This window comes from Aythya ferina, assembly GCF_964211825.1.
Source record: "Aythya ferina genome assembly, chromosome: 24".
NCBI classification, from domain to species: Eukaryota; Metazoa; Chordata; class Aves; order Anseriformes; family Anatidae; genus Aythya; species Aythya ferina.
Window position 1 is genome coordinate 5,548,212 of NC_140322.1, and position 24,810 is coordinate 5,573,021.

At 45.1% G+C, this 24,810-nt stretch overlaps 1 protein-coding gene across 10 annotated transcripts in view; it reads right to left on the reverse strand.

Annotated features, from left to right (window-relative positions):
• PUM1 (pumilio RNA binding family member 1) overlaps positions 1-24,810 on the reverse strand; it is a 71,230-nt gene that overhangs the window by 18,625 nt on the left and 27,795 nt on the right. For 4 of the 10 annotated variants that reach the window (XM_084497402.1, XM_084497403.1, XM_084497400.1 and 1 more), the window contains exons 5-13: positions 22,948-23,126; positions 20,658-20,824; positions 19,408-19,678; positions 13,638-13,731; positions 12,172-12,273; positions 6,797-6,948; positions 3,520-3,658; positions 1,766-1,909; positions 524-820 (exon numbers count right to left, since the gene is read on the reverse strand). In XM_084497402.1, coding sequence (XP_084353528.1) covers positions 524-820; positions 1,766-1,909; positions 3,520-3,658; positions 6,797-6,948; positions 12,172-12,273; positions 13,638-13,731; positions 19,408-19,678; positions 20,658-20,824; positions 22,948-23,126 — 1,545 coding nt within the window. Of the gene's footprint in view, positions 1-523; positions 821-1,765; positions 1,910-3,519; positions 3,659-6,796; positions 6,949-12,171; positions 12,289-13,637; positions 13,732-19,407; positions 19,679-20,657; positions 20,825-22,947; positions 23,127-24,810 lie in introns of all 10 variants that reach the window. The other 6 variants (XM_084497401.1, XM_084497399.1, XM_084497404.1 and 3 more) reach the window with 2 other exon arrangements.

Consider the following 24,810-nt stretch of genomic DNA (forward strand, 5'->3'; position numbering starts at 1 on the left):
GAAAAAACCCCAACCCATAAACATCTTTCTGGGTTGGTTTTATTCTGAAAAATCTTTGTCTCCAACTGGCTAACAAACAAATCAGAACAAATCTGAACAAAGAAATGATGTGCATAATATTTCTTGCAACCACAAAAAGTGACTGGTTTTTGGGTGTATGATAGAAATAATGACCAGAATAAAGCATAGAAACCACCTCAAATAAAAAGAGTCTTTAAATTACAAAAAGCAAGTTACTTAGCCATTACTCTGAGGTAAGAGCTAGCACACACAGTTACCCCTCCAGAGCCCGTTCCTGTCAGTCCAGTATCTCCACCGAGCACATGCAAGTAAAGGCAAGGCAACCCAGAGCTGTTTAACAACATCTGTAGCTACAAGGGGATGGCTGATAATGCGCCAAATGCTTACAGCAAAATAACAAACTTGCCATGTTACCTCTACCATATTAGCTGCCAGAAGAAGTTTCAGCAGCCTGGACTGCCCATTTTTAAAGCCAAAGCTGTGACGAAGCTGCAGCTCCTACCTGCTGTTCCAAAGCCTCCCAGCGCCGACCCCAGCGTGGCACCGAGAGAGCTGCTGCTCCCAAACCCCAGGGAGGTGTTGGCAGGCTGGGCAGAGCCCTGAGAGAAGAGGGAGCTGCTCTGGGAATTGCTGCTGAGAGAGTTGTTGCCATAAAACGAGCTGGAGGCCAGGTTGTTGGTAGGCTGCTGCTGAGGCTGGGGCTGAGGCTGCTGCGTTCCCAGAGGGCGAAATGGTCCGTTTGTTGTTCCTGCCAGGCCACCAGCTGCACCACTGGCCGAAGCTGCAGCTGCTGCAACTGCTGTAGAGAAAGTAACAGCATGCAGAGTTTGAAAAATGTGTTTCTGTATCCATTTTGGAAGTTAAACCTCAGCAGGATCCTTTTATTTCACACAGATTTTTTTTTCCCCCCTCAGCAAGAAAACCTCCCTTTCACATCAAAAATCTGTAAACATCTCTGTACTTTACACCTATGCTCCACAAGTCCTACACAGAGACAGCAAACAACAACAATGCAAAGTTGTTATTACTGCTGTTGGTATTATTGGAGCTACATAGATCAAACAAAGTTCCCTTTCTCCTAAAAACTGAGATTCAAATCAATTCAGCCACACACAGAGTAATATCTAATCAAGAAACAAGTTTTGAAACAATCAGAATTGTCCTTTGGTGCATGAAACCAAACCCTGCAGTGTTAAGAACATCAAAACCAAATACTTCTGTTTTCCAGCCAGTTCTAAAGAAAAAGCAAAATGAGAGCTACAAGGAAACAATTAAAAAGCCCATTTCATAATCTGTTACCAGCACTGGCAAGGACTGCTTACACACACAGATTCTTGCTGAAAAATTCCTTTTAAAGCCTTGACCTCCCAAAAGAACCCCAATAAAATCCAATAAAACTCATGGCAAAGACCAGGCCCATAACATTGTATGCAAGTAAGGTGATCATCTGGGAGTTTCACACAGGCTAAAAGCCTTTTATTACGTGGGAAACTGGATGCCAGCAGACCAGTTTAAATAACTGTCACGAAACCCTGCAGAATAACACGGTCTAAGCCACGCTACCTCTCAGGGGGATTTCTCGAGGCTCAGCCCACAGTGAGTCCAGAGGAAGTTCTCAGCAATAATCCCTGCATTGGATCTCAGTGAGGGCAAGTGGATCATCATCGCCAGCAGGGTGCGGGGGGGCTCGGTCCCACTCCCCGCAGGTCGAGGCAGATTTTCACCTGGCTGGTCTGGGACTCACCTGCTTGTGCTGCAGAGGAGCTGATGATGACGGGCGCGGGGGCCACGAGACGCACAGGGGCCCCCAGGCCATTCCTGGCTCCTGCGTTCACCACGAGAGCACCCGTTTGGTCGTAGTACGCGGCAGGAGCCAGCACCGGGTAACCTGGGGGAAGGCACAGCACAGAGCTCACCAAGCAGCACAGCACACAGCTACCATCCAACAGTGACTGTTCAGAAACATTGTTAAAGGAAGATCACAACAGATAAAGCGAGAGAACAACAGTTTTGATTCTTGTTAAGCAAGATTGTTTAATTAACAGTTATATCCTGAATTATTCCACAACTTTCATACCTCCATTTCTACCTTACTAAGTCTTTCAGTTAGGGAAGATTTTTTTCCCCTGAAACTACTACACTAACATTATCCTCTGTGTAAATTCTGTTATCCAGAGAAAAAAATGTCTTAAAATACTACAGCACTATTTCTTTCCCCTGACAAGTACAGCCTGTGCTGGCACTTGTCACATATGTGAGCACACCGCACTTCCAACTCTCCCGCTGTATGCTGGAGGGGCTGTGTGCACACGTGCAAACAAGACACCAAACTTATCTAAGGTGCTTTTTTTTTTTTTTTTTTTTTTTTTTTTAAAGATACGTATTTATAATAAAGCACCCTTCAGTATTTATGAATACTCTTAAATATGCTGGTAACACACACAGCAGCAGACTTTCTATAGAGTACAACTGTTAATTTAGGTACCCAGCTCCAGAATCCTATAGTTTAAAACACCACACACACATAAGAAACCCACATTCACGAAAAAATTACATCATTCTCCACAGCGAGGTCACAAAGCAGAAATTGTTCTGTGGATATTTGTTCTGAAACTATGGCCCCCAGAACCTCAGAAAAGCAGATTTAAGAAAATTCACAGATCACTTGAAAGCACATCTGCTGCTACTCACTGTGTAACTTAATATGGCAGCATTCTTTTTTAGCCATAAAACAACCATGAAGCAACGCTGTGACACTTCTAGAGGGAAGGTCTGAAGCTAAAATGATCTGGTTTGGTTACATTTGACCAACAGGACATACTTGCACATTATTCAAAAAACTTACGTATGCCCTTGGTCATTACAACCACATCCTGTATAACCGACGTCTTACCATTTGTACAGCCTCACGGATCAGAGCTAAGGCTTATATTGCAGCTTCTCTCTCGCAGAACAATAAATTATAACAAACCCCTGCCTTTGTCTCTTTTTCTCATTTTTTAAGCCACCAGTTTTTGTCTGGAAGAAATTACGAGGAGGAAGTCCTTAATCTGTTAAAGTCTAACACCCACCAGGATGCAGAGACAAGGCTAATGAACACGACTAAGGTGTCTCGGTGGTCTTAAAATAAAGATCACATAAGCTAGCATGAGCCACAGAGAAACCTGAAGACAACTTTCCATAGAAGCCATCAATTCTTTTGGGTAGGCAAGCAGCTAACGTGCCAGTACAGCAATCCAGTTGATAACATTTGTTTCATCCGTGGCACAGGGACCCGAGCCCTGCTTTCACTTAACTGCGGCGCAGGTAGCTCTGCTCGCATCTAACAGCCTCTCCAAAACGCCCTGGATACCCACAGATTAAAACCTACCAATACTGTAATAAAAACAAAACACTGCTGAGCGCCAGGCAAACATGACACCATGCAGAGACACAAAATGTAATTTTTGTGGATCTCGCTGGGCACTGGAGAAGTCACAGCCCCCTCGGGCTCCCTACCTGGCATCCCTGCTGCCAGCCCTTGTCCAAAGGCAAGGGCAGAGTTGACAGCTGCAGCAGCCACCAGCGGATCAGTCTGCTGTCCCTGCTGGTTCTGATTTGGGGTCAAAGGACGCTGACTGGCTCCTCCACGGAGAACCTGAAGAAAACAGAGGAAAATCAGTCTGTTTAGCTCGAGCCCCAGGAGTAAACCACGATAACCAGACACTTGCAGGACACCAGCAGCAACCTACTTTAAGTTCTTGCACGCAGCAGCAGCTGTGTCACAATCAGTGTGTGACAACCCCTTCCCTTTACTTGGAAAAATCCTGCCTTCTCCATCAGGACGTTTTAACACTATCACCATGGGTAAATGCATAGGACCCGATGGAAACAATACACCCTTTGTCAGGCTCCCTGAGCATAAACTGGAAGAGCTTCATTTTCTGACCTTTTTCATTTCGTGACATACCTCCAACATTCATCCTCTGTCAGAAGTGTCTGCGAGCCTCTGTCCCATTACAGATGGCATTCGGTCTCTGCCAGAAAGGCCCACTTGAGCAGAAACCTTAAAAGCCTGACTTTGGAGCTGTGGGCTGATGACACGAGGTGACCTGGGTTTTTCCAGCCACCATAGAGAATGGTGACCCAGTGACACGACACTTACTCACTGGAAATAATGACCAGAGATCACACACTGTCTTTATGTATGTAGCTCTTGTGGTTTAAGCACATGTTGCTCTCAGAGGGGAAGATGGCAAACTGACCTTTCCTGTAATTACCTACGACAGGCTTTGTTTGCAAAAGCCTTTTACTCAGTGGTGATGCAAGAGTCTGCACCCACTTGCGAGGTCAGCTTATTAAAAAAGCTGTCCTCTGGTACTCAGCACGTCTGGTTGCAGAAATTAACATCATGTGTGTTACCCGATAAAGTTATTTAAAGGAAAAATTACTCCGTGCACAGAGGCTGGGAGAGGATACTGAAGCCAATAGATTTGGAGACATCCCAGAGTCAGCTATGGCTGTCAAAGCCTGAATGTGAACTCCTAACCTGGGAGAATTCCTAGGCTGGAAACGAGCTGCAGCTCTCAGTAAGCAGGCACAGCACACGGGCACTGCAGAACGCGTGTGATGGACGACGTGCTGCAGAAGTGAAACGCTGGCATGTTTATAAATACACCCCCCTGTGTAAGATGTCGTGAGCATCACAAATCAACTGTCCATAATCATCATTCTAGGTTTCTAAAACACGTGCCTCAGCACTTCTTTGAAGAATTTCATCCAAAATTACCCACTCATCTTCTTACAGAGGGAAGGCCTGCATTAAAAACAATACACACAATCCCCACTCACACCTGCTCCGTGGCTATGAAGTAATGAAAAATATCACCAAGGCTACTATGATTGATATGTGTTGTTTTAATAGCTTAAGCCTGTGCAGAAGCTCTCTTAGCACATACCTATTTAAAGGGGAAAGGCTCCCAGTCTGAATGCCAAAGCATAGATGTGCCACACTCAACTCCGTTTACCTGGGTGCATGGATGTGTGCAGAAGGGCTGCTCAATGCGCTCCTGTCAGTGACCTGCCAGGTGGGGAGGTTTGATGATTAACTTTGTCAGGAGCAAAGTGTTCTCCTTCTGGTCACTGGTCCAGAATCATTGGTGTGAAAACATCACTGCTTTTATTATCTGAAAAGGCCTTATAATACTACACAACCACTTTTTTGCTTTAGATTTTTTTGTTTTGAAGCAGAAGCTAATAAATGCAGTTACCAATTGTGATCTTCTCCGAGGGCTGAAATCTCCAAAGTACAAGCACCAGAAAGGAAGGCTCTGCGCTGCTACGACGCAATCTCCTCGCTTTTCAGTCAGATAATGAACCCATTTTGTTTCCAAGCAGGAACTACCGTGGGACAGCAGCTGATAACACTGTGTAAAGCCAGCTCCAGGAGGCCCAGTGCTTTAACCAAACAGCAGACAGCTGGGCAGCAGAGGCAGCCAAGTAACAGGAGCCCAGGCCAGCTCCTGACACCTGCCCTGCAGACCCCTCCTTTGGCATGAAAGGGGAGAAGTGGAATATATCTGAGCACGTCTAATGGGAGCACAGCCCAACGCAGTGACAGCACAGCGCCTCTAATCCTTTAGCACCTGAGTTGACTACAGAGCTTTAGTAACAATAATTACACTTTTACCATTGATTTAGTGTGAAAGTTTTGTTGGTTTTTTTTTTTAGTGCCAGTATAAACAGTAACTTGACAATTTTTGGGGGTGGGTGGTCCTTTAGGGTCCCAGGATTTGGACTCAGTGATCCTTGTGGGTCCCTTCCAACTCAGATATTCCACGATTCCATAGTTTTATGATTTGCACTCCCATACTCTTTAATGAAAAGCTGAATTACACTTTTATATTTTTTATATATATATAAATTGTTCTGTATTAATTCTCAAAGCAGTCTCTCATTTTCCACCTTTTCCTCCAGCAGTTGCTGAATTCAAGTGTCATCTGCAGAGTTACAACTATGATTAAATACCAGACATTCAAAATGCTTATTTTACTTAACTGAAATTAAGATTTACTAGATAAAAATTAAGATTTACCTAGGTTGATTTTTCTAGTTCAGAACAAAAATGGACAAAGAATTGCAAAAAATGTATTCTTTTACTCTTCTGTTGGAAAACATACAAGCTATGTAAGCCAATATTCTGCCCCTGCCAAGAGATTAAGACAGAACAGTTGGATGGTGCAAACCCCACCAACCTCATTTACAAAGTGTGTAAGCAGGAGCGTCCCCTCATCAGCCCTTCGTTGCCTGTTTTGTGAAATGTAAACGCCATTTAAACAACACACACCTACCTCTATATTCAACTCTAACATACTTATAGGGTAACAACTGATCACACCAAAAAAATCCTTAATTTTGTCCTTTCAGGTGTTAAATTCTTCTATTTTTGTGCGACTAAAGCATAACAGCTGTAGGCTTAGCCTTATAAAAATAGCAAGTTCAGTGTTTTCTTTTCACACAACTTTTGTTTCCAAGTCCTCGCACAGATACCAAACTAATTCATTTTGCTGTTATTTTGACCCCTTTAAATCTAGTCGTGACGGGAAAAGCATCATCCTGAAGATGAGAGCACACCACTTACTGACAGCTAGTATTTGACGGGCATTTTCATCCTCTCCGGGGCCTTCACCATGAAAACCGATTGTGCGGTGATGATTTCTGCTCGCACGCCAAGGACACGTGTTTGCCAACAAATGGCTGCGAATGACTTCAGGTGCAAAAGCATCCGCCCACTTACCTGTTGCTGGCCCTGCTGGGTTTGCTGAGTGGTCTGCTGATTCGCCGAGTTAGTTGCAGCGGCAGCTGCAGCAGCCTGCTGCTGGAAGAGACTGGCAGGATAAACTCCCCAGGGCGTAACTCCATAGTACTGGTGAGGGACAACCGCAGGGCCTAGAACGCCAAGGGAATCAGTGAGCTTGTGGAGTGTCACAGCCGTCACACAGCAAACGGTCACCAAAAATACCTGCACCTCATGCTTGGTTTAACAAAGCCTATTTCAAGGTGATCTGCTTTAAATCCTTTGAAAATACGAAGGCATTCTGCCATTTGCATTATTCATTTTAAGAGAGCTTACAAGTCAGACCTGAAATTTCATCTTTACTCGCTTTTACCTTACCAGATGAAGTCCAATTCTGCTGCCAGTGATCCTGCTGAAATTCCACGTTTTTATTGTTGAACCCTAATTACATAGTGAAGCACCAAAATTTTTTTTTTTAGCCTCTAACAAAAAAGAGAAGGAAATTTGTTTAAGCACAACAGAGATGTGCAAGTCTCTCCTGATCTCAGCTGACACTCACGGCTCAGTAACATCGATCATCAGATCTCCAAGAAATAAATTTTAAAAAATCCCTCTTCATAGCTGGATAGCATCAATTCGCAAGTGTCTAAAATGCCATTCTTCTAGCCACCGAGTCCTACCTTGTATTCACAAATAACCATTAAAGAGCCCAGAAGATCCTGTATCTTTCACTATTCCACTGTCCTTGAACTGCTGGCTACATTTAAGGGACTTTAAAAAAAATAATAATAATCTTGGAAAACAGAGAAAACATAAAACACAAGGAATCTTCAGAAGTTCTCAAGCCTCAGGACATCGTACCCTTAATTTTGTGATAATAAAACAGCAGAACATATCCTTAACCAATTCTGGCTGGTGAAGAACTGCGATAACATGGCAGAAGAAACGAGTCCTTGGCGCTGAGCAGTGGGGTCCCTCCCACCAACTAACACCTATGTGAATCTAATAATATTTTTAATATGCCTGCTCTGTATCTTTTGGAAAGGTCAGTGGAGGAGGAGAAGTATTTCCTTAGCTTTTCAAGTACAACACCTATCCCATGATGTGTGGCTTCTTTCCCCACAGCAAAAGCACCTTACAGCAGGGGAGCCTTTTAGGATAGTGCCACATGGTCAACACTGTCGAATAAACTAGTAGTTAGTGAATTTGAACCACAGTTGTTCTTAGATGAAGAAAAAAACCTATTTTAAGAGAGTTAGCATTTGAGTTCTAACTAAGTCATTTAAGTATCACTGTTAGTTATGTCTTACAAGTCACTGCACCAGAGAACAGATTTAACCCCACCAGCCCTGCCCTTCCTGACCTGAGCAGCTCCAGACACGCAGTTATCGATGGCTCACACCCTGTTTGCATCCAGCTAACACAGATCAGATGCAAAACGCTGGAGTGGTTCTGCCCTCCAGAGAAAACAGTTCTCAGTGCTCCATCACACGCAGGGAACTGGTTTGCCTTTGTCCTTGGGCTACTGGGAAGTTGCTGCGATACACCTTACCTGGGCAGAATTTGGGCAGCTCTCTGGGTTATTTTAATCTCGGTTTTAATTATCAAGCAAGCATAGTCTAGAGTGTTTTCTTTTTTCCCCTCCTAGTTAGAGATTGCTCATCAGATCTGCAAAAGCCTTGGGTGTTTAAAAGGAGAAAAGACAAGTCCTTTGAAGTCTGCAGGTAGCTAGGCTTAAAAGAGCTGTAGGTATTTCTGCAAGTCTGGCTCAGCTGAGTACTCGATGAGGTTCTCATTACTGAACCACGTTCTCAGTGAGGGCAAGTGTGTCATCATCGCCAGACATAAAAAAAACCATGCAAAGTGTTTCTTTACTGCAGATGTTACACCTGCTTTTACACTTATTAATGATACACACACACGAGAAAACAAAAGCCATTTAGTGTCTTTGCAATCAAATGTTCCCACTACCGTGTCTCACTTACTGGCCATAGACACCCACAAATACTTCTTCCAGGAAACACCAGGAAAAACATATCAAAGTGTGTTCGGGGCAGGCTTTCCCCTTTTACTCTCGGCCTTCCCTCTCCAGTCACTTTAAGCAGAAGCCGTAGCTGCTCTCAGCAGAGCTGCACCAGACGTGCCGGGATTCCTGGCCCGGGTAAGGACCTAGTGAACACCCAGCTACAGAGCCTCAGGTACCCCATGTCTGAAAATGCGAGGCTGCAAACAGCAGCTTTATCAAATATTTACAGCTTGTGGGCTGACGGCTTCAGAATTAACAGTAGGGCAACCACGGACATCCCAGGAGTCCCAGGAGTGGTGACTTTTTAGGAAGGGAGGGAGGAACAGCTCAACTCCAAGGCTCTTGTGCAGCCCCGTGCAAACCCTCTGGGGCCAGCACCAATCCAAACCAGGAGAAGCACCCTTGCACGACCCCATGCCCAAGGCAGCTGGGGAAGATCCAGCTGTGTGTGCTCCCCAAAGCCCGGTCCCAGGCGCTATGTGCATGCGACCATACCCGCTTCCAGCTCCAGGCTGGCTCTGCAAGGGACACAGCTCGGCACCAAGTGAACGAGGCTTCCAAGAAACCCAAGTTGAGAAGCCCAGCACAGACACATCCGAACAGACTCTACCTTCAGTCTAGGAGCACTGTTTTTCCTGCGTGCAGATTATTCCAGCATCCACTTTTCTACAAAGAACAGAAACACTTTTCCACCTGTAACGCATCACCTCAGAAGGAATCAACATTCCCCAACTTAGAGGGAAAATCTAAAGGCAAGATTTCTTTTTCTGTTGTTGACGTCTCTCTCAAATGACAGAAGGCAATTTCACAACACTTCCTAAAGCCAGCAGCATCTTCCCCAAAGTTTAAACTCACAAGCTATTCTCCTAGGTCTAGGATGCCCGTCCCTCTATTCAAATTTGCTCTTCTTTTAAGTGCTGCTATTGTTGAGAAGAAAAGAGTATTATCACAGGGCTGACAGCCTTACAATCATGAAAAAGCTGCCATAATGATCGAATCTTAATTGGCAGAATCATCTCTGCCATAAAACACACAAAAGTTTCCCCTCCACTCTTAAGAGAAGCTGCGAACAATAGGCTACCGACAACTCCAAACTCATTTCTTCCATCTCATTAACTTCTCCAAGTCTTCCCAATTTAATGCTCCCATACAAATCAGGAAGGCTGTCTGCTAGACTTGTAACTCTGAACAGCTAAATAGTTCCACCCCCCTGCAGTGCATCACTCACTCTTATTAGAGAAAAGGCTTTCCAAACAGCTCTGAGTCTAGACAGAAGAGGTGCCTTCACTAAAACAAACACCACCCAGAAGCAAAGTTTGTTGCATTGCCATTTTTAGCCGAGTCCAAAGCCCAACAGGACAGACCAAGTAACTCACATCTCGGAGCTGTAACACTGTGAGCACACTGCAGCACGTTACACACTTTCACTTTGCTTTCAAGAGCCATAAAGTTTAAAAATTATTCAGGTCGAGACTTTCCTGCCAGTTTTTGGGAAGCTTCAGCTATCCTGGGGGGGATTTTCTAGTTCAGATTTATAAGGCCTCAGTCAGAGATTCGGGCATTTGCAGCTTCAACCCTGCTGAGAAAAGGGTGGGAGGGGAAAGGGGGGGCTGAGAACACCCTTGCCATTTCCTAGAAATCCAGCAGCAGTTACACGTGGTCTTTCTATGAAAAGAAGACCCTGTCCTCCTGCTCCGCTGCACTTCAGTGTCCTGCTTAAGAACAAACACCAGCTTTAGGCATATTAAGGTGACACAAAAAGGCCACCCAGAAGCCTCTTCCTATAATACTTCCTTAGGAAGTGCTCCACAGCACTCCGCTGACTGTAACTGGCCCTGATCCCGTTCCAGCACCCTCTTCCCCAGCAAGGCCTGCCTACAGCTCCCTGCATTTTCCACAATGAGTTCAGGTCATTCATTCATTGTTATGCTTTCTTCATCACGTGCTGATTTATTGACTCCTGGACTATTAGAAATATCCTTGTACTCTAGCTCTTGGCTTTCCTCCATTTAATCACAGCATCATCTGTTTGCCCACAACACGCTGTTACTTACACTTATCTTTCATTGCCATTATGCAATCGGCATACAAAATTCACAACAGCCAAAGAAGTCCAAAGCTCACATCTTTGAATTACAAACTCGATTCCTTACATAATTCCCTGTGATCTATTAAAAATGCCATACAAGCAGGTAGCACTTGCTAAAATCCCATTTCAAAGCCTGACCTGATACTGGCCCCAAAGCTTAGAAGCTCAGCAGCACGTACCTAACTGCTAAAGCTGTAAGGAGTCACAGCCCAAACCTACAATGCTGTCTGACAGAGCGCTCTGCTCACGTACACCCAAGGTTTCACAGCTCCCATTGGGCACAAACTATCTCACAGCAGAAGAGGTTTGCAAGGAGCAAGCAAACTACATCCAAGTGGAACGCGGCAACGGTGTGCAGCCTTCACTACAAAATAACCACTGCTCTCAGCTAAGCGGCTTCTATTTAAAACTAAGGCGGCTTCCACTCCAGGTGGCTCAAAAAAAGTGAAGCATGATTATAAAAATACTCTTCTGAAAGTACATTCTTCTTTTGTCCTCGCCGCTAAGGCCAGAACTTTGTGGCATATGCAGTAGAAGTTCAACGTGCAATGTGTTCTTCACACCGTCTGATAAGCTGTTTTCCCGAGCTGTCATCTCGAGATACAACAATTTTGGCTACGACAGTTGGAAAGAATTTGGAAACTGATACTTGAACGTTTGGGAGAAAGATCCTGCACAAAGCCTAGAACCACCATCTTTGCCTGCCATCTGGAAAGCGACACACTCATCGCGTAAGCCTCACAGCAGACACGGGATGTTTTCACCTACACGATCTAAAAAGCATGTATTTTTAAGAGGCAGCTAGCAAAGGGAAAAGATATCATTTGCAGGATACACTGCAGTAAATCAAGCTAAGTAGCAACAAGATGCAATATTCCTGGCAGGAAAACACATCCTCCATCTTCATACCTTTATAAATACACTTTTTAAATGCTATCTTTCACTACTGTCAGTTACCAAAGCGTCCCAAACATGTAGCAACACTTATCTCTGCAAGTGCTTCACTTCAAATTTGCTCTGCTTGTTTATCCTCAGCAGAAAGAGAGCCCACAGCAAGTGCTATACAAGAATTATCACATTTAATCTACAGAAAACATGGTTTCTGAGACAAATTCCGCTTCAACTCCACAATGATATACAATTATCTCCCTGCAGAAGTTACAGTGTACTAATAATTTATTGCCACAATCAGCAGAGTCTCAAGAACAGTTTTGGTACAGAACATGGCAAGGAATGCACAGACAACTGGAAGTACCTCACCTAACGTTGCAGCTGCTGCAAGTCCGGCTGCGTAGGGATCCGTGCCTGGAGGAGCGGCGCTGATGATGTATGGATTGGGGACAAAGGCAGCAGGAGCTAAACCTGCTGAAAACATACCTGTCAGTAAAAACAGACTTGACTAGAACTGAAGCCCTACCAAAATACCTCTGGCTATTTGGCTGACAAATTGTCTGACTGAACAGTGTGGAAGAAAGGCTCATGTTGCTTTACTATTTTCAAGCTTTTTATAGGTTGCTCTCTATAGGCAGTGAGTAGCCTCTGTGTTTCCTAGAGTCTTATTATAGGAAACTACAGAGAATAAGGTTTACATTGAAAAATCAACCTAATTCTAACACCGCAGTGCCCCATAAGGAAGGCTAGATTGGCAAAACAGTCTACATATAGTACCCATACCTGCTCGGGTACCTCTGCAGTGCAGATAAACCCTCACTGTTTAAGTGCTTATTAACAGCAGCTAGATATGAAGGCTATCTAATTGCTTGTTTGGAGTAGCAAGTTAATCAAGAACCAGTTTAGCCTACTTTCTGAGCTCCAGGCCAACTACACAATACCAGCACTCAATGCGTTACTTTGGAAGGAGCTCAGCAATGTATGGACAGCATCACGGCACTGACAGTGCCTGCAGGCATTACCTCCTCTGCAAGGAAAGAGTTAATCATTAGAGAAATTACTGGTGGCCATGTAAAGGTGAAGAAGAATAAGTTAAAGCCGAAGAGCTTAATTCAGCTCTATCCCTGAACTCCAAAAACTACAGAACTGCATTGCACAGAGCTGAGAGCCACAACACATTTGTAATGGGCTTCTGGGTACCAAGAACTACAGATTAATTTGCCTATTGTGCTAAAAAACATTTAACCTTGAGATAGTTCAACTCTAATCATCCAGGAGTAGACCCTTTCACAGTTCTCTTTCTCTGCAGAGGATCAAGTGCTTTCTTCCCAGTCAATCCATACTGTTTTAATGATACGGATCACGTGCTTGCATAAATTACTGCTTTAAGTTAAAGTCAGACCCCAGGCAGCCTAAAATTCTACCCTGCGATAATTTAAACATGAGTTTTACAGCTGAACCACAGGAAGCACATTCAGGCATCCACTGGACTGAGCATTTTTCCCCTCACTTCACTATGCTGCTCAGCCCAATTCATAGCAAGCAAGCACTTCAAAATGCTCTCATTACTGAACAGCACTCTCAGCAAGAGCGAGTGTCGTTCCTTCCAGACAAGAATGCTCTAGAGCTTTTAAAGTGCACAAAAGACATCTCCAGAATTTTTCAAGTATATCTTCAAACAATATTCTTCTGCTTATATGTCAAGTACTTACCAGTTGCAAAAACATGTTTAGGATTCTCTAAAATCGGCCCAATCTTTTTTCCTGCCGTTTTCCCAGGACGTTGAGGGCTAAAAGACATCTAGTACAAGGTAACGTATCGAGTGCTAGACTTACCTATGTGAGGCTGATGGGCAGCTGCCAATGCATATTGCTGCTGCTGGGCTGCTGTTAGTTGTTGGACAGCAAGTGCATTCGGTCTTTGGAACAACTGAAGGGACAAAAGAACAAATAGGATCCTTTACTCATGCACAAAAAGCATTCTCTCAGTGTCTTTTAAACCAATCCCTTTATACTAGATTTATTTCCACAGCCACAGCCACTCCTCTTTAACAGGAAACATCTCAAAGTGAAATGACAAAACCGTATTTGAAACCAATTGCCCACAATAATCCGCCTAAAAAGAAAGCATTTCTGAAATACAGCTGAGCCCTACCCAGGGTTTTCTCTGCTCTCTGCACGCTGCCCAAAGGCCTCGCCTTCCCAGCTCCGCAGGCACACGCACCCCTCGCTGCAGCAGGGGGACCACTGGTGGCTGCCACAGCCTCTCTCAGAGCTCCAACAGCACCAGGTACACCGAGAACACAGCTGCAGCACCAGGCAGCCCAAGCTGCTTTCAGAGATGCTCTGAAATGGCCAGCGAGACACCAGCATGGTGTAAAGCTTGGAGCGGGAGAGATGATAGACTCGGGACAGCTTCGGAGGTCCTCCAGAGTCAGGAGCCCACAGCCCCTCGGACAAATGAGGGACAAAATGCTTTTTTCTTTCCATTCTTGCCTTCATCCCCAAAATCACCTACATAAATCCAGGCGAGGAGCATGAATTCTTCTTTGCCACAGTCAGAAAACAGCCCCTGGGACTTTCTGGTTAAGTCACCCAAGGCACATACAAGTTTGCCAACTTAATGTTCACTACAGCCTTTAGGAGCGACGTGCAGTGTTACTGAGACACTGCATAAACTTACTGAACTTGCTAACCTTATTTCCCCGTCTCCTGTGCCCAACTAGATGTCTCTACGCAAACATAACTCCCTGAATCAGAACCTCAGCAGACCACTGCTCATCTCCAGTAAAAACATTTAAAGCACATGCAGACGGCCACTCTGAACTAGCCAGAAGCAATGTTCATACCCATTTATTTCCAAAAGTGATCATTTTTGAAGTGTGAATGACTCCACGAGCTGCTGTGATAAGTGTTTTCTCTCTCTAATCACCTGGAAATAAAAGGGGCCTAAACGCTACAGAGTTTTCACACCTATTATCTCTGCCCTCCTCTCAGGTCTCCAGCAAGACAGCCAAGCTGCAGTTGTCAGAAGCTGCAATAATAATTCCGCCCAGATTTCTGGCAGAAATTTGCAGCAATCAACAAGGACAGAATCAGTTCGGAAGCGAGGGGCTTTGTAAGTGAAAATTGGACACGGTTCTCCTAAGAAGATAAGCAACTGTGCTTTTTAAGGAGAAAATGTGGGGAAAAAAAAAAAAAAAAGTAATAGTCTATTTTAGGTTCCAAAGGAGAAACAACATGCAACAGATCAGACCCAGATTTAAGAACTGGAAACTCAATACCTGGGGGATCACAACCTATGCCTTCCCTAAAGGCTGCTTACCCCAAACATGCCAGGACAGCTCCACATGTCCAAGGAGGGCCCTAATGCTCCTCATGGAAAACGCATCAAATCCACAGGTCTTTTCTCACCTCCCCAGGCCTAACCTCACAAAGCATTCCTAGCAGTCTTTACTCAGAAAACATTCCCCCTGCCTTTCATTCTTTTTAATTAAACACCATTCAACAATACTTTATGCTTACACAACGCTGAGTGCTTGCAAGGGGTGTAATCTTCACTAATATATCATCTGTCATTAGCAGCTGGATCAAATACTTAGTGACATCTCTTAGTTAAATAAAGCAAGCACATCGCGGACACTGTGACCTCCAGGAAATGGACTGAAGGGTAGCGGCGCTGTAGGAGTCTCCATGAGCATGTCGCTGGGATCAGAACCAGCAGAAGAGTTTAAAAACAAAACAAGAAACAACCTTCAACTGCTTCATTGCTCTAGACACATCTAGAACAGCCGTGCTTGCTTTTCTGGTCTGCTTTTGGGCTGAATTCAGTGATCAAATATTCTAGCTTTCTTCAGCTGCAAAAGCTTGACTCAAACTTTTAACTTTCCATGCTCTTGCATCCCTGGTATCAGATCTTCCATCACGCTAAGCTGCGTTCTGTCAAGCGAACAGTGGAAGAAATGGCTAGGTAAGTGGGTTTTCTTTTTGCCCTTCAGCTCAGCAGCTCATTGTCTCCTCTGAAACGAAGTTATCTTTTGCCCAGCCTACACATGCAGTGATTTCTACACCTCCAAAATGCATCTCAATGATTCATTTTTAAATTAGTAGTAGCAGCAAAAAAACTCAAAACATAAATATTTGACCTAATATTTTTTATATTTTTTTTTAATCATCATCGCTGTCTGCTTGCCCTCTCTCCCTCTTGTGACCACAGCTGATGACCGCTGGATCTGACCTGCAGCCCCGCAGGTACCCACGTGCATTGTGCTGTTGCTGAAATGAAGGCGCAGTGCCCAGCGCACCCTGCAAACGGCTGCTGCAGAGTTCACAGACCCAAAGATGAGACAGAAAGGATGCTCCTTTACCTAAAGTTGCAACTGGTGTAACAGAAGGGAAGAATATGGAACACAGTGGCAGGGCAGAGCCCTTTCATCTGCTTCAGAAAAAAACAAACGAGAATCTCTACATCTGCATCCTAAGCTAAGTAAGAGAACTAACGATCCGGCCCCAGCTTTGTTACCATTACTTCCCCAGACCATGCTCTCGAGCTTCTGTAAAGGCACGGGCAAACACTCGGCCGCTTACACTGCGCCGCAGGCAGGAGGAAGGGCTGCATTCCTCCTGGCTGCAGAAAACCTCCCAAATCTGTACAGAGCTTTCCTTTCAAAGGCAGAACAGGTAAATGTTGATACCTAAGCCCTGGACTCTGGCAGCGTCAGCCAGCCACCTCTCTCTCTCCCCACCCTGTATGCTTTAAAAGGCAGTTTCTCTAAGCCTCCAAACCAAGACTCAACTTCCCCAGGTGTGTGAGCAGCTGGAGCTCTGTGCAGCTGGGGGTTGTGCACTGCCTGTACCACACGCAGGGGAGCAGAGCCAACACTGTCAGAATTTCAGGCTGTGCTCAGCCAGCTAAGCCCCTACGCCACACGAGCTCTGGGAATCATCAACCCGATGTATTTAATGGCAGCCTTACCAAGGCCTGGATGCACGGTCTCAGTCTGCTGCCAGCACAGCCCCACGTTCCAACAGATCGCAGAAGACCAAAGGTCAATCTCCAGTAAAAGATTTTTGTCATCTTACTCAGAAACTTACATTAAATCAAGGTTAAACTACATTTCCACGTTAAATTGTAGTTTCCAGTAAGTGGAAAGAAAGAGAAGAATAGTCCTTAAAGAGCCATTAGCTGGAATCCACACAAATCCCCACACGGAGCATTTTAACCTCTTACAAATGGCATTTGGTGACAACCCACGAACAAGTGCCGTAGCTTTGGAGGGGTTCAGCAGTGTCACTTGACATTTCAAAGACTGAGGCTATTTTCTCTCTCACACAGGTACAGGAGTGAGGTATCTCTAGCAGCGTGCGGGGGAGCTCAGAGGGAATTCCAAGAAACCAGCACAGCCCGGCCCGTGTTACACGGTTATGGAAACACTGTGCAATTAGATTTCTGTAATCCAGTTTCTTCTGCAATATAAACATCTGACATCTCTAATCAGATTACACGTGATTAAGACCTTCCCTTCTTAATATTGCTTTTAGCTGCACTTGCTTGTAATCCCTTCAACGTATGTGACGCTTCCGAACGGACCAAGAGAGACGCTTTTAAAGAGATCTTTTTGTTCAGGACACTCGGGATGTGTTTCCGACAAATGAATGGAAAAAGCCCTGTACTTTCAGAAGACAGACCTCTTTCATCCAAGCTGCAGCAAATACTAAGGAGCCCCGGCTGCTGGATAGAACATATTAAGGAAACGGGTCCAACTCTGAGCCAAGGCATGCTGCGCTTACACCGGCGTGCAGTGAGAGGTCGTGTGGCAGTGAAAAAAAATTAAGAATGATTTTCTATCTTTAATGCAACATTCATGCTTACAAAAGCCTGTCATTCGCGCTTACCGTCGTTGTGAGTAGCTGTTGCAACAAAGCTGGAATTTTACAATAACAGCCCGCACTGAGCAGCCTGCCCTGCCTGCCCTCCGCGTCTCCCAGCCAGCGCTGAGCGTGCCAGACCCAGGCAGAAGGCACCCAGCCACACTCAGAGCACCAGGACATCTCCTGCTCTCCCACCAAATTTCGGTTTAAAGAAATGACAGAACCACAGCTTCACAGGCAACACAGAAAAAAGCTTTACGGATGATTACATAGAGATTACATCAGCTCCACACCGGTATTACTATGCGCTATACAGAGAAAACACAGGCATGTCTACAGGGCCATCCAGAGCCTGAACCCAGAAATGCACTTTGGTAAAACATGCTTTCCAGGGATGCCTTGCTTCAACAGGTTTTTTTTAGTCCTATTTTTTAAAGGCTAGGAAAAAAAAAAAACTAGCTTGAACCAACTTGTAAATGAGCCTTAAACAGAAAACACTGCCAGACAAAATAGAAATCACAGGCTTCACATCTCTGCGGTTGTTTTCCCATACAGGATGGTTCTTTAAAAGTCAGATAGCTGCAACATGCCTAAAAATAAGCAAAACAAGTTTCATTGTTTAATTGCTTAAAAAAAAAAAAAAAGCCAAAGTAAGTTTTGCATTCAAGGTCCTACACCTGAGTAAGACAAAGACTTGGGAACAGCTTGCTTTTTTCTCCTTTCTGAGCTATACAGCGACTATTTAGCTTAATCATTAAAAAAATTTCCTCCATTAACCTCCCCAACGTGCTACATAAGAGAACAACCGACTAAACTAACGGTTATTTACACTGCCTTTAAGACTACGATAAGTCTCTGAAGGCAGGGCTTTCATATAAACATTGGCAACAGTCCTTCCTCTGTACTCAGTGTCAATCAGGCTGTTTTGCTAAAAACCGATCAGATATTTCAGGAAACCCAGGGCCAGTAATATACTCCTGCAATAAGCTCCAACAAAGGATTTTATTCTTCTTTGAAGGATATTACGCTTACAAAAGGAAAGCAATAAACATTTACAGTCGTTACCCAAACGGGCAGGAACAGGAGCAGATTACAAGTCGATCGTTGGATCTAGGCCCAGCATTCAAGAAAGGCCAAACAGCAAGGCCAGGACTCGCCTTACTTGTCCGGGCTGAGGAGTCTGGGCTGCTGTTATGGGAGAAAAGGTCAAACAAACCCACCGGGCTGAGATAAAGTTCTGTAGTGCTGGACTCTGACCCCGGGTTTTGAACCATGCTCCAGTAAGATCGAGCTGGTTCAGATTCACCATCCCTTCGGCCTCCTCTGATCAGTACTGCCGAGATCCCAGAGCGGGGCTGCAGCACCCAGGCTGAGCAGTGGTTTGGCCTCTAAGTCACGTTAAGGGCTCAAGGGTTTTGTTGCTTAGTACACCTCACTAATTAAAAGCTCTTCTCCAAGGCAAGCTTACTCAAAAGCTACAGATGATCGATCGCCAGCACCCTGCTGTGTCTGGCTGTTTGCTACAGGCCCTTCCACCTGCCGCTCGGACTGCAATTAACACAGGTCTCCTGCGTCGAGCTGATGAGGAGGCTACGTGCAGCGCGCTGCAGACACACGTATGGCACAGGAACGATGAAACCATCCTGAGTCTTCCTCCGTAACGCCCCAAGGCGAGAGCCTGAGCTCACACTGACCCCAGGATGCCTCCGGCAGAGGAGCCCTGTCGGTACGTTACCTGCTGCTGGGAATTGTAATCGAAGAGCCCCACGGTGGCTGCGGCTGAGTCCACGGGTACTTGAGTGCCAGAATAATCAAACTGCAGAGGCTCCATGCCAACGTGCTCCATGGGATCCAGAGGAACACTCTGGGACTCTATGTTGGAGAAATCTTCCACCGGCTTGGCACCATTAGTACTCGCCAGCTGGGCTAAGCCCTCGGATCCGTTCTGGTTTGGACCCAGCAGATCTACTTCACTAGCAGAGTTCTGGCAATTACCAGGTGTGCGGCTACACGGAGAGAAAACACATCCGTCACTGGGCACATCCATTTAATGCTCTGTCACACAGCATCAGCTCTCAGCAGCAGACACTGCTACCCAGAGATACTCAAAGATGGTGGGAAAAAAGAAAGAAGATGTAGGCAGCTATTCCAGACCCTCCTGGTATGAATTCTACAGAATAATTTGTGTATTTAAAAAAAAAAAAAAAAAAAAAAAACACCACACACACCACAAAATCCCCAACCCTCTGCACTTCAAAGACCTGCTCCAGTACAAGTGTACAAGTACTCTTCTTTTTTTCGTCCTCAAGTGAGGAGAAAGCCATAACAAGACATTTCAGAAATGGCAATGTTATTTTTCATAAAGCTATTCCATAACTACTAACTACATAAAGCTCTGACACTGTATCTCACTTGAAACCTTTCTGAAACAGCTGCCATGGTTTCCTATTTGCCTAACATAAGCACTGGGCTGAACTGAGAACTGGTTCGTCTCTATTCAAGGGCCAGCAGTATGGGCTCACAGTGTATTTGTTTTCCTTTTACAGCTTTCCTACATGCCAACACAAGGCTCAGCAAGCAGGTGAGCTAGCAAGAAACAGAAATACATTCTTTGATTTTATCAATAGCCAGATTGCACAAGGCCTTAATCTCAAGAGCTACGAGGAACAAGTCCAAGAACTCAACTACAGCTCAGACCACTCTACAGGCAGGGTCAACATCTCGGTAGGTATTTCCAGAAGAATCCCATGCAAAGTAGCTAAAACTGCATGTGAAAACAATCCCAAGACTACACAATATGGAACCAGGTGTGCGCAGGCCATCAGTTATCCTCCACTTCCTCACAAGCACGTCCCTGCGTATGCTATAGTCCTTAGGACACTGCTTCAGTGAGCCAACAAAGGCTTTTCACTACTGTTCCCAGAGCATGAAAGATCTTTCAGAAAAGTGTGACACTGATTAATTATTAACTGATGGTGCACATACCTGAAGTCTTTGACATCTGTGTCGATTCCATTCTGCACAGGCAAACCATTTGTTTTATCCATCACATCCCCCTCCTCCTTCAGATCTCCTAATTTATCGCCATCAAATGTGCCCTTATTTTTCTTATCCCCTTTGTCATTCTCATCATTCTCTGCATCCCTTGGCCCCTAGGCAAAAGAGACAATATTTTAATAAGCTTAGGTTTCAGATCAATTTTGCTTTCGTTCCAAGACATTAACAAATCAAAGAAACATGTCACAATCAAGTTAAGTTGCTTTTGAGCATTAGTTCTTACAAATAAAAACATAAAAAGAGCAAAATCATAAGTCATAATCAAAGAAACAAGGGAATCGGTTCTCATTCCCTTCCAAAAGAGGTTTCAGCTACCTGTTCAGTTTTTCCATTCAGTAAATCAGGGTCCAACTCTATCAGCTCTAAAAAAATCCCACCCCAAGATAATTTTAAAGAGAATTTACCCAAATCCTCTTTAGAAATGGGACTTGAGCACACTTCAAAATTAACTCGGGAGCTTTTAAACACAACAGCATGCACGGAGGTGTAAAAACTGAACTAGAGCCTCTCCATTGGTAATGCCTCCACACCAGAGATGCGGGAACTGGCTGGGCAAGTGCATGCACCCAAGCACAACAGGAGCAAACAGGAGCAGCACGCAGCTGCCTCGCTTTTGGGGGGCATTACGGGGATTTGCACAGGAAACTCCACGGTGCAGCTCCTAAGAGCACCCGAGTCAATGACTGGCTCAGATCATGTAAACCTACAGCACTTTTTGCAGGGGGGGAAAAAAAAAAAAAAAAAAAAAAAAAAGGATTTGATTTCTTGTTGAGCATTTTGTAAGTGGCATGGCATCTGCAGCGTTCCCACCCCTAATGTCTGCATTTTATTTCACTTGGGAGAAGAATAAAGGGTGATTATGCCAGGGGCACAATTTTGAACAACAAAAGGAAGAGGAAAAACAACAAAATTTATGATAAAAAAAAACAGCAAGGGGCATATAAACATATTTATCATAGATAGTTTTGGTGCTGTCAAAAGACAGACACTGAAACCCTCTCTTCCACTTCAACAGAGGGAAAAACACTCCGCATACATACCAGGGCATTTGGACCCTGTATCAGCTAAATCATTTTTCCATTCTCATTTTTTTGTTGTTGGTTTGCTTTTTGTTAGTCCTGTGGGTTGTTTGTTTTTGTGTTTTTTTTTTGGAGGGATGGAGGGGTAGCTTTCCTCCCATACTTAAAAAAAAAAAAAAAAAAAAAAAAAGATCATTTTAAAAGCGATCATATTCTGATGTTTCTTAAATAAAATCCAATCCTTCACTGATATTAGAGAGCAGAATTGGAAATGCCAATTACAAACACAAATTCGGAGCCCTATTTTCACCCACACAACACGGTATTTATAAGTTTTCCCTTTGTTTCAGAACTGCCATCCTGACCACCAGTGCTGCAGAGCAGACGCCTCCCTGACCCCAATTCTGGATGATAAATCTGCTCCCTCCACTGACTGCTCCCCTCCCCCAAGTCATCTTTCCTAGGCTCTGGATTCAAGGAAGTTACCAGGTGCCCACTAATGAGGGTCAAAACTAAGAGGATGGATGAAGGAGGCCACAAACCATCTCCCTGAAGGGATGAGCACGGCAGTCTTCCAACAGTAACAAACCCACTCAGCTTTTCTGTTCTCCGACACTGACCCAGCACCCGGCTGACGAGGCAGAGCTGAGATGCAGCTCTTTTTTCCCCCAGTATGGGGACGGGGCTCGATGATGCCTCTCCTGCCACATCCTTATGTTAGAGGCAGCAGTGACTGCACTCTCCTCCCCACCCCACCGAGCACAGTGACTAATGCCATTCCTCCCCAGGAAACAATATGCCCTTGACAGCATTCCCAGCCTGCAGTGGCTTTTGCAGCTACGTTACGTCTCTAGCATCGTTACATGGAGCTTTCTGTTCTTAGCCAGCAACAAAGCATCCACACGCTCACTCAAGAACCACGCTGCTCACTACAGGTATGTCTGCATGCTCTCCCAACCACGCGCTCAGCTGGCATTACTGCAGGCGTGCTTATCCTCAGAGCAACCTCCCTGTCCTTCACAGCCGCCTCCCCCACTGCACCCCTCCGTCGAGAAGCGCCGAACTGCTGAGCTACTGGAGCACGTAAAAGGAAGAAGGAACATCTGCCTCTAGGGATGGATTAACAAACAAACAAACCAAGCAGCAAATGGAGAAAACAACACAATGGGAACTCAAAGTTCAGAATCAGGCACACTTACAAATCCTCCTTTCCTTAGGCAGGAATCTCCCGGAGATGAGCTCAACACATACTCCACCATGCTAACTCCAAGTCCTCCACTCTCTGACCGTGGTGAAAGCACTGAGTTGACTTCACTATTCACATGAAAGCCCTGACCAGGTCTTCTCTGAACCATAATTGGTTGGGAAACAGAGTGATCTGGAACAAAAACATGTGCAATTCTTATAAGCAGATCCAACTATTCAAAGGAGACAAGTCATTAATACGTACTCTAGTGTCTTAATTGTACTAAGAAGCGCCAGCTTTTTGACTCTGATGATGTCCATTGGGAAGAGAAGGATTGCTCTCTCATTCAAAAAATACTAGAACCTGTAAAGCTTACAAGTGACAACTGCATTCGAACTCTAAAATCATAAAATTTCAGAAATTTGTGTCTAAGTAAAGGATGTAATTTTTAAAAAGTTTTAATAAATGTAAATACTAGAACTCCTGTGTTAATACAGTGCGAAAAACAATCAGTCTCTGTTTTAACTGTCATCCCAAGTGTCATCCTATGGTTACACCAGCTGCCATTTGTTTTCTTGGTCGTATGAGTTCACATTCTCGTAACTCATGATCACAGTTTCTCTCAGCTATTATTTCTTCAAGGAAAAGTTTGAAAACTTCACTTCTTTCTCTGGCCTCCTGCACCAGCCCCATCCCTTTACCCCTCTGCAGTCTGAGCATTTGAGATTCTACACCAGAGCTGACTAAGGAGAGATGTCTCCAAGTCCTAGCAGGCTCTGCGAAAACTGCTGCCTGGGCAGGAGGTGACCTTACATCCCAGCGAGGGAAGGGAACTCAGCTCCTGCGTGTTATGACTGGTAGCAGCCAGTAAGCCAAAAATTACAGGCAGAAGACATAGTAGGTGCCCAGGGATGGTGAAGGGACATGGGATGTCATCGATGCTGTCATTTTCTTGTAAGGCGTAAGCCATCAAGAGAAGAAATTCCATCACTGCTCCGAGCTGCACTCCCTGCCTTCTCTCTCAATCCAGCACGAGCATCTTTGTGGCCGCAAGTAAAGCGGGGCTGAGGAGGCTTCTCTAGGATAAAGCTAACAAAAAGAGGAGCTAGTTTTAACCTAGATCATTTCCCCGGCAGACTTCATCACACTGCTGCGTAATTAATTGTACCACGAGGAGAAGAAGAGAGCAGCCTGCATCAGACAGGACTGTTTCTTTCAGTGGTACTGGCTTTAAGTGCCCACAAACTACCACAAGCTAAAGCAGCGAAGAACCAAAGCCGTGTGGGATGCCTGCAGCGCTGGGGACACAGACAGAAGGGGAAAGGGATGCAGCAGAAGGCCGGGCTTCATCAGTTCCACTGCTCGTGGAACAAAGCAGACCGCTGGCCCAGGACACTTCTGCACCCCACCTCCAAACCGTGCTCCTCGCTCCCTGGGGTCACTGCCAGACCACGGCCGTTTCTTCGTTTTAGATGAGCAAAAGGGGAAACTCTGACTTCCCTGACTCACACACAGCAGCGCAGGTCATGGCTCAGGAATAAAGGCTGCGAGGTGCACAGGACTAATTGAGAATAAACAAAGGAAGACGTGAGACTGAGGGCTTTGACTCATGGAGATCTGTGATCAGCCAGCGTAGGAGGTTGCCTCCCCCACGTCTACCCTGCTTGGCTAGTGGGTGCAGCCAGCCCAGCAGGGGCAGCAAAGGAGAAGGTTTCAGCTATTACTGTAGAGTCTGGCTCCAGCCCTTTTTAATCCACCCTCAGCTTCAGTTTACATTAATACAAGCATGCACAAGCTGTTGTTGAGGACTGGATGCACGTGCTGCTAGGGAGACCCCTTGCAGGCAGGCCAAACAGCTGGAGGCTGCAGCTCCCCG